The sequence below is a fragment of the Pseudopipra pipra genome, chromosome 2 (assembly GCF_036250125.1).
Source record: "Pseudopipra pipra isolate bDixPip1 chromosome 2, bDixPip1.hap1, whole genome shotgun sequence".
NCBI lineage: Eukaryota > Metazoa > Chordata > Aves > Passeriformes > Pipridae > Pseudopipra > Pseudopipra pipra.
In genome coordinates this window covers 83,604,741-83,617,740 of record NC_087550.1, presented here as the reverse complement: position 1 = coordinate 83,617,740, position 13,000 = coordinate 83,604,741, and the positions used below count along the sequence as shown (strand labels likewise).

General features: G+C 39.7%; 1 protein-coding gene across 3 annotated transcripts; it reads right to left on the bottom strand.

The window, feature by feature from the left end:
- Positions 1-1,178: 1,178 nt before the first annotated feature.
- On the bottom strand, positions 1,179-12,932 carry LOC135409950 (arylsulfatase D-like). 3 transcript variants are annotated; one of them, XM_064646141.1, is made up of 11 exons: positions 12,781-12,932; positions 10,793-11,003; positions 9,622-9,771; positions 8,254-8,375; positions 7,208-7,330; positions 5,354-5,777; positions 4,501-4,631; positions 4,153-4,287; positions 3,581-3,743; positions 2,784-2,905; positions 1,179-2,339 (listed from the first exon to the last, which is right to left on the bottom strand). In XM_064646141.1, the coding sequence occupies exons 2-11, from the start codon at positions 10,843-10,845 to the stop codon at positions 1,972-1,974; spliced, it is 1,791 nt and encodes a 596-aa protein (XP_064502211.1). In that variant the 5' UTR covers positions 10,846-11,003; positions 12,781-12,932; the 3' UTR covers positions 1,179-1,971. The 3 variants fall into 3 exon arrangements, with proteins under 3 accessions (XP_064502211.1, XP_064502210.1, XP_064502212.1); XM_064646140.1 differs by having other exon boundaries at positions 1,197-2,339; positions 4,501-4,637; XM_064646142.1 differs by lacking the exon at positions 10,793-11,003 and having other exon boundaries at positions 1,201-2,339; positions 4,501-4,637.
- Positions 12,933-13,000: the final 68 nt, after the last annotated feature.

Below are 13,000 nucleotides of genomic sequence, written 5' to 3'. Positions count from 1 at the left end.
GAAAGGTGGATCTTTGAACACTGTCAATAACATAAGCATTAATTTTCACCTGGCTTTGGTCCAAATTATGACTAAACTTTTTTTTCAGTCTTTCTAGGCATTTACGTCGTTCTCAGCATGTGCTCACTACTGAAGATGTGCCCATGTTGGTGCTGGCATGACTTAAAAATGCAAACTGATATCCCACCACTCCTCCTCTCCCCCCAAAATTCCACACCTTTTCATTTTTCCCTGTTAACAAAACTATCTGGAAGCAAACATCTTGCATTCTATTCCTCACCGCTGTGTTAGTGACCCAGTACAGAGATAACAGCTGTGATTACTTGTTGTTGAAACAGAACTAAATTGTAGACAAAGACTTTTTCTAGCAACAAAAAAAAAAAAGTAAAGAAGTAACACTGAAGCAGAAAGGAGAGGACTTTTATCTCTGCAGTTTGAGCCCTGCAGTATTTCCTACTCTTCAGCTAACCAGTTTTTCACTGTGCCTGAGCACAGGAAGCTGCTGTTTACTCCCTGTTCACACAAGCAAATTCTCTGCCAGCAAAAACTTGAGTCACTGTATGCTTTATACTGATGTTTTCTTTCCAGCTTTTTGCACTCTGAGTACTAAAAGCAATCACTGGCATTTATTTAGCCCCTTTTCCCTTTGACAAGTTTTCTAAGTGAACCTAGAGTAGTGAAAAACATAAATATTGAAATGACATACAAAATTTTGTGAAACCATTTCTATGCCCCACTTTGGAAAAAAATCACTAAGAGATAAAAAGAAAAGTGTTAGCCAACTAAACTAGCTGAACAAGTAAACTGTTTGCAGGGATATTTGATGGGGAAGCAAAACAGCAAACCAACTACAATAACCTTTTTCCATTTACTAAATTCAACCACCAGTTTCTCTAGAATTCTAGCAGGATGCTTATAATGAATTCTGACTTCATCTACTCGTGCAAAAATACAGCCATTAATACATTTCAAAGCCCTAAAATCTGTGTAGTTTCATTGCAAAATGCAGTGCAAAGTTGTCTTCTTAGAAATTCAGGCTAGGGTCACAGCACTGCAGGTTTTTTGGTTTTTTAGTTTTGGTTTATTTTGTGGGTTTTTTAACTAGTATTAGCATGATCTCTTTATACAAGTTATAGTTGGTAAAAATATGTATACTGCTACTGAATATGTTTTTTCTCCAGTACTCAGATGAACCTTGTTTTTCTAGGACTCGCATTGAAACAGTGCAAACTATTAATCCAAAACATTTTTATTAGCATCTTAAATGCAATAAAATTGCTTTTGCCAAATTAGTATGCAATAGAACCTCTTTCTGAAGAGAAAAATGCTTCTCTCTTTTTTGTAACTGTTGCAGAGGTATACTGCATGTCAACATTTTGTACTTCACAATGTCTGTTATGTAGGTAATTTTTACCCAGCTGAAGCTTCAGATCACAAGTTCACAACTTGAGGACACTCCCTTGCTAAATCAGATTCATTCCATCTCAAGTGTTTTTCAGCATCTCAACAATATTTCTGCAGAGACAGCAGAGCAGTACAGGAAGCAGTAACAACTCAAACTACTATGTTTGGATAGAGTGCAACCATGATTTGTGTACTACAGAGGCACAACTGCAAACATCTAGAGTTTTATGTGAACCTAGAATTTCTTACTGCTGCCTGCTCAGCACTGTACACTAGGCTCTCTGCTGCATTCTCCAACTGTCTTCTTTGAGCAGGCATAATCTTTAGCCAGAGATTAGGCATGTATCTCTACAGTTTTCTCTTACATACGAGACTGCAAAACCAGGACTTCCTTAAACCTTTCACAGTGTCAAAGAATGAAAGGGAAAACTTCTGATTGACATTGCTTTTTTTTTTCTTTATTTTCATCCACTTTGCTTCCCAGAGAAAGAAATAACACAATTATTATCTGAGAGCTTTGTCAGCAGAGGACTCAGTGCCACAGAACATGTCACTAGAACACACACCTCACAAAATTCGTGTGCTGTCTCCTTCCTTATCACACCAGCAGAATGGGAATGTCCCACAGCACGGCTGCAGCCACGGCTTCCACACCACGTTGTACACAGAGAGCTGCTCTGGGACTGGAGTCAGTGTCCTGCGATGCTCTTCGATGGCTCTTCCAATCTTCCTTATGACAGTGTCAAAGAGGGGCTCAGTGTCAGCTGAGAGAGGTTTGGCTTCAGAAGGGTCTCGTGAGAGATCAAACAGCAATGGAGGGTCATGGTGGGTCACGCCTTCCCCAAAACATGGGCAATTTTTTTTTCCATAACAAGCTCCAGCTCCAGGTGGATGAAAGACTGGAGTCACAAAATGAGCCTTCCAGATAGCTCCACCTGGCAGGAAAGAAATCTTATGGCACAAATACAAGACCGTAGAAAAAACTGGAAAGTTCCCTGAAGCAATAGGAATAGAGCTATTTCCTAAGGAGACCTCTTGTCACACACCCTGGCACCCTCAATACCACAAATCAGATTATCTGTGTAGCTACTGACTTTGAAGGTGGAAAACTCTATAAATATGAAAAAAACCACATTGAATTTCCAGTGTGGGAGTTCCAGTGCCTGTATTCTCATCCCACTTTATAGGCATTCCCTTTGTTACTTACAAAAACTTCATTGCTTTAAGATATCCCTGGCTAGCTAGTCAGTGATATGTCATGCATAACCATTTCAAGAATCTCAGTACTGAAAAACAACAGTCACACAAGAAACTTGTCAATTAGCAAGAGGAAAAAAATCATGTTTTGCGGTTACCATGGAACAAACATTTATACTTACTGTCCTTTTGGTGCCACCGCACTGCATGCAAGTAGGACCCACAATAGTGAAATAGAAACTCATGATCTGACTTTTGAGCTCTTCCTTGCAGTAAAGGCAGCAAGTTTTGTCCATCAATCACCCTAATGTAATGGAGAGAAGCACAGTCAGGCAGGGGCAAACCTGACAGTGAACTGCATACTTAGGACTGCTTTTGCATTGGCTGCGCTAGTGCTTGAGAGAGCATACAGAATAATTTGGTCATAGATTTAGAGCAGCCAGCAGACTGCCAAACCAATATTTACATACCTAGATTTTTAGCTTTTTTTTCCAGTTTATTTATTTTATTTCTTGTAATATCTAGCTCAACTGATTTCATTTAGCAGTACATAAACAATATTTAGAGCTTGGTCTTGCAGAAAGAAGTAATTTATTCCTTAAATCAATAGTGATCTCATAACTGTTAACATTTTGTGACTTTCAAGGGAACTTAAAGAAATCTGTTGAGCAAGATGGGTTTAACAAACTTAGGAGGTACTTGTAAGTCTGTAAATCAAGTCAATTGGTGCCAAAACAACCTCAGCCACCAAATCTTTCCTGAATGAGGCTGAACCTGTGTTTGAAACTGGCACCAGGTCTTTGGAAGGAACAACTGCTCTGGCCACATGCATGCCTATGTGTGTATATCTGTGAGTTTACTCACTAGTTTAAAATCTCAGGCTAGGCTTTAGGCAAAGGAGCATTTGTGGGATCTCCAAGGATGATAAGAAACAGTCAATTTTTAGTCATTAGCTCTCCAGGGGTAAACACCTCCATACCTGTCGTGCGGCAATATTCCTCCAGCCAGATGAACTACTGTGGGATAAATATCCATAAGACTTGTAGGTTCATCAATAACTGTGCCTGCAGGTAGTACTCCTGGCCACCTAAATATTCCTGGCACACGGATCCCTCCTTCCCAGCCTCCCATACCTTTTCCGCCTGCAGTAAAATGAATCAACACATGGAACTCAGAGGCAAACACAAACCTCTTCATTGGCTTGTTTCATATGAGTGCACAGAAGGAGATGCAGGAATACATTGCTTATCCAACAGATTCAACTCTTTGCTTTCTTTGGACTTCACATACTTTGTATTTCACATAGTTCACAGAAGAAAGGGCTGAGCAAGAAGTAAAGAGCGAGATCCTCTTAGACCAGAAAGACCATTTAGATTTTATGTCAATCACTGATTTTGGGTGGAATAAATTGTTGCAGCACAATGTGCCCTTACTCTATTCGGTTATATTTCAAGCTAAAAATGCAACTCATTCCAGCTTTGCTAGCTTCATCCAAGCAAATTCCTTGTTTCCAATTTTAACCTTCATACAAAGTTACAGTGATTTTCCTACCTTTATAAATACCATTCCAGCCACCTAGCTGGGCAGACCCATTCTGAGCCTCCAAGTGTCCTCCGTGATCAGAGGCAAAGTATGTGAATGTATGATTTTTCAAACCTTCTTCATCAAGCAAATCCAGAATTTTTCCTTAAATTTAAGAAGACAGATAGCAAGCTTTCTATTAACAAATTGGAAAGAACAAGACACACTTAAAATGTTTCAATAATAATCTTTCACAGTGCCCCATAAGAAGATTTTGATAGCTTACATTTCTGTAAGTATTTTGGCCTTATAAGTTTTTCTGCTTTAAAATATACAGCTGTATGTGTCTGAAACATATCCTTCATGAAGAATACTTACCCACCATCCAGTCCATTTCTTCTATATTGTCTCCATATAAACCATGACGGCTCTTCCCAAGAAATTTTGCCGTGGTAAAGAGGGGGGTGTGAACATGTAAAAAGGAAACAAAGAGTAGGAATGGTCCTTGCCTGTTTCTTAAGAACAAAAAAAAAATATTTTTTGTGTGTGTTTGGAATATTTTGAAAGATTTCATATCTATGCACAGACACAGACACTGGGTATAGACTATACTCACATCTAGCACATCCTCACTGATCACAGATGAGTTCTCTTTTTGCATGAAATGTGGGCAAGAAAGATCCTTTTCAGACTGATCATTTTCAATTTCCAGTGTGTACCCAGTCATAGAATTTGCACAGTGCTTAAATAATCAGATGCTTAACTCTGTTGACTTTTTAATTAAATGCAACTGGATACAGTCTCATGTTTACTTTAATACTCGTGTGGCTTTTTTAAGATGGCCACCTACAATCTTCATTATGTTTGTTTTCGCAAAGTAGAAGAAAAGAATAGTTACTTTCCCTGTACTTTAAGACATTTGGTGCACGAAATATAGAAAGCTGTGCAGGAAAAACTTGAATCTAGAAACTGAACAACCTTACTTGGCTTCCTTTTCAATCCATAAAAATAGATTTCAGGTGTTTTGATATTTTAACATGTAATAATTTCATGCATCGGACACATTTTATCTCAGTATTTTGTAAGGTTTATGAAAAAGAACACAAATGAGGCTTGTAGAATGAAGTGTAGAATTAAGCAGTTCTCATGATACAGTTATAGTTACTAGTGAGAAAAACTCTATTCCTAAAGTGCCCAGCACATCCCAGCTCCTATACAGAAAAGTACAGACCTTTTGATAAATGATATTGCCTCCTTCAGCATGAGGAAAGCAGTCCTCTCTAACCTCATTGGCTGCTCAGTGACATCGTGGTTCCTCATCAGGATACAGTTCCAATACTGCACAAAGCCATAACTGGAATACCAAGAAATGAAGAAAAGGCTGCCCACCAAAGTAACACAGGCAATTGTCTTCCAGCAGATGGAAATCAAACCAGTCAGTTTTCCAGCAGTAAGAGTGAGCACAGCGAGGGTAATTATCTGACTGTAAAGCCAAAGCTTAGCTTGAAGGGCTGCATCCAGGTCTGGAGGTTTATTTTTTTGACAGTTGTTTCGAAGTGTTAAAGGCATTCCATAAAAGTAGTCAAACCCATGATTGAGAGGATGGTGACAGTGATCATTGAAGGATTCACAGTTTACACCTTGATGCCACTTTCCTGAAGGTTTTAAAGCATGAAAGAAATTAGAACATTGTGGTGAACAACTCAAAAGGAACTCAAGGTAACAGTGTCAGCCTCTCTTTGGCCATTAGGCGAGTCACTCAGTTTTTCCACAAGATGTCCATGCATTCTCCTCATGCACAAGGATGCTGAGTGAAACCAGTGCCTGATCAGGTGAACATGATACTGTAACGGGTGATCCCCAAGTGGTCAGGCAATAAACAGATAAATTTGTGAGATTCTCAACTACTGAGGTGACAAAGGTCACATAAGGATAGGATTTCATTATCTTTCAGTGAGGACCAAAGAATTAAGGTACTCTAGCTTGGTGATGGCTTTATTATGCTCCCTTCCAAACTTTCAATTCATAGATTAACATACAGAAGATATAACTGAAAGATCCAGTAAACTTTTGGGCAATGTTGACAAACATTTTGATCACCAGACTCACGAAGAGGATTTCTCGAGCATGTCCGTACTCCATACGAAAAGAGAAAAAGCTGTAAACCAATGTCTTGCTCTATCCCCGCCCAAAACATAAAAAGAAGCTGTTGTCTGCTTCGAAAGTGTGCTGAATCAGAAGACCCTTGGTTTGCCGAGTTATGTGATTGCCAACTGATTACAGAGACAGCCAAAAAGCTTGTGGTTCAATGCTGCCACATCTATTTCTAGCACTTGGAAATGATGATGCATTTGGCACAGCTGGCCCTAAATCACCTGATTTTAAAGGACATAGTGCTTACCCTATCTACCCATTTATGTGAAGGGATCCGTCATGGAGTGCCTGTGAAGTGCACAGGCACAAAAAAAGTGAATGAAAGGGAAAAGAAATTTTGCCAGTTGATTTTAGAGATAGAAGAACAACGAATCTTGAAACTGTTGTGTCTGATCAAAGTCACAGATAAGAAGGTGTTGTGGGACAGTGTTTCCCTGACACCTTTGCATTTTGGCTTCATCTGAGGAAACAGCCACCGTATCATGTCTCTGGGACTCAACAGCCTCATCTGTGAGGTGCTTGTGCTTTGTGATCTCCTCTGTGGTACAAACTTTGCTCCTTTCTCTCCCTTTCTCTTTTGTTTCTCTGCCTCTTGCCTCCTAAAGGCAGACAAAATACTTAAAGACATTATTTTGTTTGGAGCAGTCTCTATGTTAATAAAACTCTCACAAGTAAAATAAATGCTCACCATTGTAATCATGAGACAGTTTTTCATTCTTCCTGTTTTGGGTAGCTTGTACAGGCATTACCATCATGTTAAAACTGCAGTATGTTTAGTCTTCTTTCAAAACATGGGGATTTTCACCCACTCAACCTTTTGGAGAGGATTTGTATCTGTGACTAACAGACCATTCCATGCTAAAACAATCCCAAAATTCCCTTCATATAACTAGTTCATTCTTCAGGGTCATGGTAAAATATTTTCCCTTACCTATCAGTCCAGTGGTATAGCCTTGTTGCTGAAGCAGCCTGGCAAATGTTGTCTCATTAGCAGGGAGCCCTCCTGACCCAGCGTTCCACTGCAGCGCTCGGTACCTGTTGCTGGATGCCATCCCTGATGGAAATTGCTGTGGTCAGTCCTGTGAGCCCTTTTATCCCTGCTGGCAGAGCCTGGACTGCTCCTGCCAATCTTTGCATCAGGAGCTCAACCTCAAACCAGCAGAGTTCCTCATGAGATATAAAGCAAAGCATGTCTGGTAGGCAGTCACATCCCGTTATCAATAGTGTGCCTTAGGTACTTCAGGTACTCAGGAGTTGTATTGCAACACAAATATTGCTTGACACCAGTTTTGACATCAAATTGATAATAAATCAATGGTGATTGTATATAGTAAATTTTATTTTCTGACTTTCTGAGTATCTGTGAATAACAATCTAAACTGGGAGATAACAGTTGCATTTTCCTAACTCAGAGGGATGCTGTATCATGTTAGGTAGGAGACAGTTCACCAAACATACACACTGAGTTTGCACTTAGTTCTAAAAAGTGGGTATCTAATTTTCCTATATACTACCTAGTGAAAGATGAATATCTATAAAGTTCTCCATAAGGCACCTTAGAAAGGTGGGGAATGAATCCAATCTCCATTTTCACTGGAGCTTTGTGACTTTGTGCAACATGATGGCAATGAACTTGCCTATTTCTCTTGAGAACCCCGTTTTAAACCCTTACTTATAACGATAACCATCAAGAGGGATTCTGGCAGATTGCACCCCAGGCTGTGTTGCAGTAAGGAAGTGACAGGTATTACTGCTGTTGGATTTTTCCATACCTATTTATTTTCATTATTTAAATCTTCTACGTCCTATAAAGTAAGGTTAAAGCTCTGCCAGCTGGAAAGAAACTTTGGGCATCTAGCAGTGCATTTTCTGTCTCAGGTTGAGAAAATAGCCTCAGTTCTCCTATTCCAGTACTTATTGTCTATTGTAGCTTCTCAGCACCAGGCAAAGAAATTTGTAATTCAAAACGGGCCAAACCTGATCTAATGGGGTATCTGCCAGTGAGGAAAGCTGCTCTGCTTGGAGTGCAAAGCGAAGCTGCAGCAATGTGTTGAGTAAGCTTCACTCCTTCTCTTGCCAAGCGGTCAATGTTTGGGGTCCTAAAAAACAGTTACAAGTTTAAGAGAAGCAAAATAAATTGTCAAGAACTGAAGTTTTTAAACAGCTCCCCCCTCGCCCCCAAAAAATCTTTAATACTCCAAGACTGGTATAGTAACAAGCTTGATACAGTGGGTGAAGTGGGTTGTAGACACTGGCAAATCCGTTCTTGAAACACAGTCTTAGAATGCACCTGGCAACATTGCAAAGACATTTAGGCATTGTTGGAACTGTTTAGTTTGAAGATAAAACTAAAATAGTTTTAAAATAGATTATCTAAGAAAGACTGATATTCTTCTATTCCAGTACTTTCAACAGATCACTTTTGCCAGAGCATTTGGACCCTAAGTTTCAGAATTCATTGAGCCAGAGCATCTCCCAGGGTGTCTGGAGGTCATTAAACCAGGACTTTCTGTTTCATGTTTTTAAATCATGCTATTTATATCATAATAGGTTGATATCTTTATGCAGGTACACTTGTATGGGAGCTCAGCTCTTCCAGATGAGTGAACTACAACACCATGAAGAGTGAGAGACCTCACTCCTAGCAGAGAAGCACAGCAGAGTCCCACAAGCACATTCCCATATCTCTGTATAACCCCACCAACACCATGTGAGAGAGATGCACTCAGAACATGCCAACAAAACATCTGAGCTCCACTTGGAGAATACAACATGAGGCTCATAAGATGTGCCCCTGATGTATGTTCACTCCTGCTTTGCCTCTTTAATTTTTAAGGAACGTAATCACTAGCTTCTAACGCATATAATCATGTAATAACTCATGTGGGTCAGTCCATGTGAGTCTGTGAGTCTGGCTTGTAGTGTTTTGGAGAAGGCAGCAAACAAGTGTATGAGGGATTCTGGAAAGGCACTGGGTGAATAGTATAAGGCTTAACTATGCATGGAAAGGAACGAAGAAATTCATGCATGAGAAGAAGAGAAAACGGTAACTGTAGTACAAAAACAAGTGGCTGAGGAGTTAGCACATTTTGAGGTCAAGGGGAAAGGGATTCCCAGAACAAACTTAAAAACAAAATGAAAATATTATACTTTTCTTTCACGGCACACTGTTTTTTTAGGCCCCAATACTATGCACATATATACAAGTACTTAGATACACAATTACTAGAGTCTTAAATTAAGAGATTAAGAAGATTTCTTTCTTTTTTTTTTTTCAAATAATTAGGCTTAATTCCCCAGGATAGGTATTCTATAGTGTTAAATATATTGTACGAAATATTTTACCTTATGGAATTGTTCCCATAACAACCTATGTCTCCAATGCCAAGATCATCAGCCAGAAACAGAAGTATATTGGGTTTAGAGTCCACAGCTGCACTGAAGCCAAATGTGTTCCAGAACAAACATGAAGTCAATGACATTAGGAGGTACCTCCTGAAACACAAAAAATTACTTTTTATATGCATAATTTGTAAATGTTGGAGAGTATCGGGAAACTTTATTGGCCAGCCACACTTTCAGAGGGAAGCAGAGGAACAGAATTTTACTTCCAGTTTCACTTCTTCCATCTCAACAACTGAAATAACTCTAGTCACTGAGGCCACAGCCTTTCTATAGCACAAGAAACCCTGCCATTCATTTGGCTCAGGAATTTTCATCTTGAATCAGTTGAATAGGTTTCAAAATGTATCAAAAACTTCTAGGAGCTGAGAACAGTTAGTGTTTCCAAGTTTCACAAATTCTATGAAAATTCAGGTTATGTTCCACAGTCACTCTGGCATTTTGCTGTTACTACTGAATTTCAGCTGAAGTGTTCTCAAATGTCATTATTATTAACTAAAAACATCATTATTTCTTTTACAACCAGAAGTACACAGCATCAGTTATTCAGTCTAATACCTCTACATAAAAGGTCATAGGACTCTAATAATTCAGCCTAAACGTTCCTGTAAAATAAGAGCAAATCTGTAAAATAAGAGCAAATAAGGTGATGTGATGTTTTCTGCACAAACAGCAGAAACTGGCCAGAACAAATTTGTGTGGACACATTGCCCCTAGTTAAATAATGTTGATTATCTGTAAACCTTATCCAAAACTTAGTCTCTTCGGCAGCTGATACTACATGTGACTGCTCTACCACTTCTTTCTCCAAATTTGCCAACTACTAATAAAGACTTAATCAACTTGCAATGCAATTCATTCCACTTGCCAGGAATGCCACAAAGTCTGAAGCTGCCTCAATAGTCATTTGAAGAGATTTAGCAAAAGAAGCTTTTGCTGGGTTTATTAAGTGGCTGAAGTAGGTGGACCTAACTCAAAATAGATTGGTAACAACTCCAAATACTGATATATAACTTTTTTTAGCCAGTTGCCTTGTGCAGACTCTGGGTTTTTTTCAGCTTTGCTTTACAGAAAGCAAACTGCAAACCTGAAACTGCTAGAAAACAAGACATACCTCCACTTCAAAAATTTCTGCTCATGACGAAAATATTTATCGAAGCCAGACATATCCCATGTTTCACCCTTATCCCCAGAAGACTGGCATTACCACCACTCACTGGGAATCCACCAGAGTTGAAAGGAATTTTTCATTCTTAAAAATGTTAAGAGAGGTCCAGTTCCAACAGAAAAATTTGGAATAAACTCTTGTCAATTGTGCTAAAAGCCTGTAATTGGACACAGCAAAATAATTTGCCTACTTGTTTTCTTCGTCTAACTTCAGATACTGAAAGAAATTATTTGCGCCCTGACGCAAAACCAGAACAAAACCCCAAACTTTTTAGCTCTTATTTAAATATAACAAAAGTTAATTACAATTATTAAATATATATATATAAATATTTACAGGTGGTATATTGAAGTCTGTTTCTGCTTAGCTGTTGACTAAAAACAAACACTTGCTTTTCACCTTCTATAAAAAACTTGCTATTCAACAGCTTCACTTCATTAAACAGTATATTAAAATGTAATTAAAAATGCTAATATCAGCTTGCATTATGGCTCTGGAGGAAGCACATGCCACATACTATATGCCACATACTGTTACATCTTGTTGACCTTTTCTCTCTTCCATAGCTTCTAGGTATACAGATGTTCAGGAGAGGAAAGACAACAAGTAGGGAATGAATGAAACAATATATCAAAAACTCCTAGCTCATGTGAGTGCAGTCACTTGCTTAGAGCTTGCTGCTGGTAAGCCAGAAAAGGCACTGTTCATCAACCATAATTTAAGGGATGGTCTTGCAAGAAAGACAGATGCCAGAATCAGATGATGATCAGTAGTCTGTCTTTTTTCCCCTTTCCATTCTGCACTCTCAAGGTGCCAGCTGCAAGAGCCCTTAGTGGGGGGATGTAGCTCTTACTGACTTGAATAATATCAATACTTGTTATCTGGTACCATGATTACATCATTATATTACCACTTAGTGTTGTGCATTGTCAGTAAGCAATACTCGCATGGTGAGTAACCCAATTTTTTTATTTTATTATGGCCACTGTGTTCTGGCTTTGCTGCTGCACAGCAGCACCCTGCCTTCAGAGCAAAGGCAGAAGGGGATGGATGGTCTTGCTCTAGGTTGGAAATTAGCTCATGCATTTTCACATTATGATTAGCATTTACCTGGTCTAAATGATCTAATTATGCCTTCTGTCTTTAAACTACTCATCTAGAAACAACCACCTTTCCTTAAAGCCAGGACAAGAGCAAAACACATGGCTGGAAAATCAGAGACAGAAAGAGGGCAGATAAATAAGATTAAAAGTGCAGCAACTATGGGCGCGGCTGCAAGAGGAATTGTGAAGAACATAGCCAAGCAAATGGGGGGCAAATCATGCTTTGTATTCATCCCTGTAAATTCACAGGAGAAAAAAAAAGCGCCTCCAAAAACTGGAGTTTGGCTTAAAACACTAAAAGGGGAAGGAAAGCAGAGCTTGTTAATTATCGTACACTGCTGATTCCCTCATCACACACTCTAAGCCTGCTCACACGTTGTTTTTGATGTTTATGACCTGCTGGACCAGCTCCACTGGCAAGTGAGGGCGACAGCTCGGCAGGGGAGAGAGCAAGAGCAGAGGCAGGACACCACCCCCCAGGGAGTGCGGAGCTCTGAGGGGCAGAGTTCACTGATCCTGTGCAACTTCCCAGTACCTCCTCATGGAAAATGGGCTGGAATCTGCCTGGGAAAGCGCTGGCCTAGGCAGTCACTCCCACCTCAAGCCCCACTGTCCCAGGCAAAAGTGCTTGGCGGCAAGCTATGGCAAGTTCACTCCCTGCCCAAAAGATGGGTCAGCTTTGTATAAATAAAGGAAGAAAAAGTCCTCCCCGAAAGAAAAACAAAGGCGAGGAGTTTTTTTGGGGGAGTGGGATTTTTGTTTTGTGCAACACCGACAACAAAACCCCAAATGACCAAAAACCCAAAGAAACCCAGCTAATCTTTTACTTACTCCATGCTTACTCTCTACAGGAGCTTTGTTCTTACTTCCCTCTTCACCTCAGGCTTTCTGATCTTTGCTTCCAAGGAGGGGTTATCAAAAACACAGCTCGTATAGTCATATCGGAGTAATTGGCAGGTGTTGGTCTCCTTTAAAATCTGGGCAAAGGCACTCATTTCATCCCGCCTGCTGCAGGGGCGGGCTTCCCTGCCTTCTCCTGGTAACAAGTGCT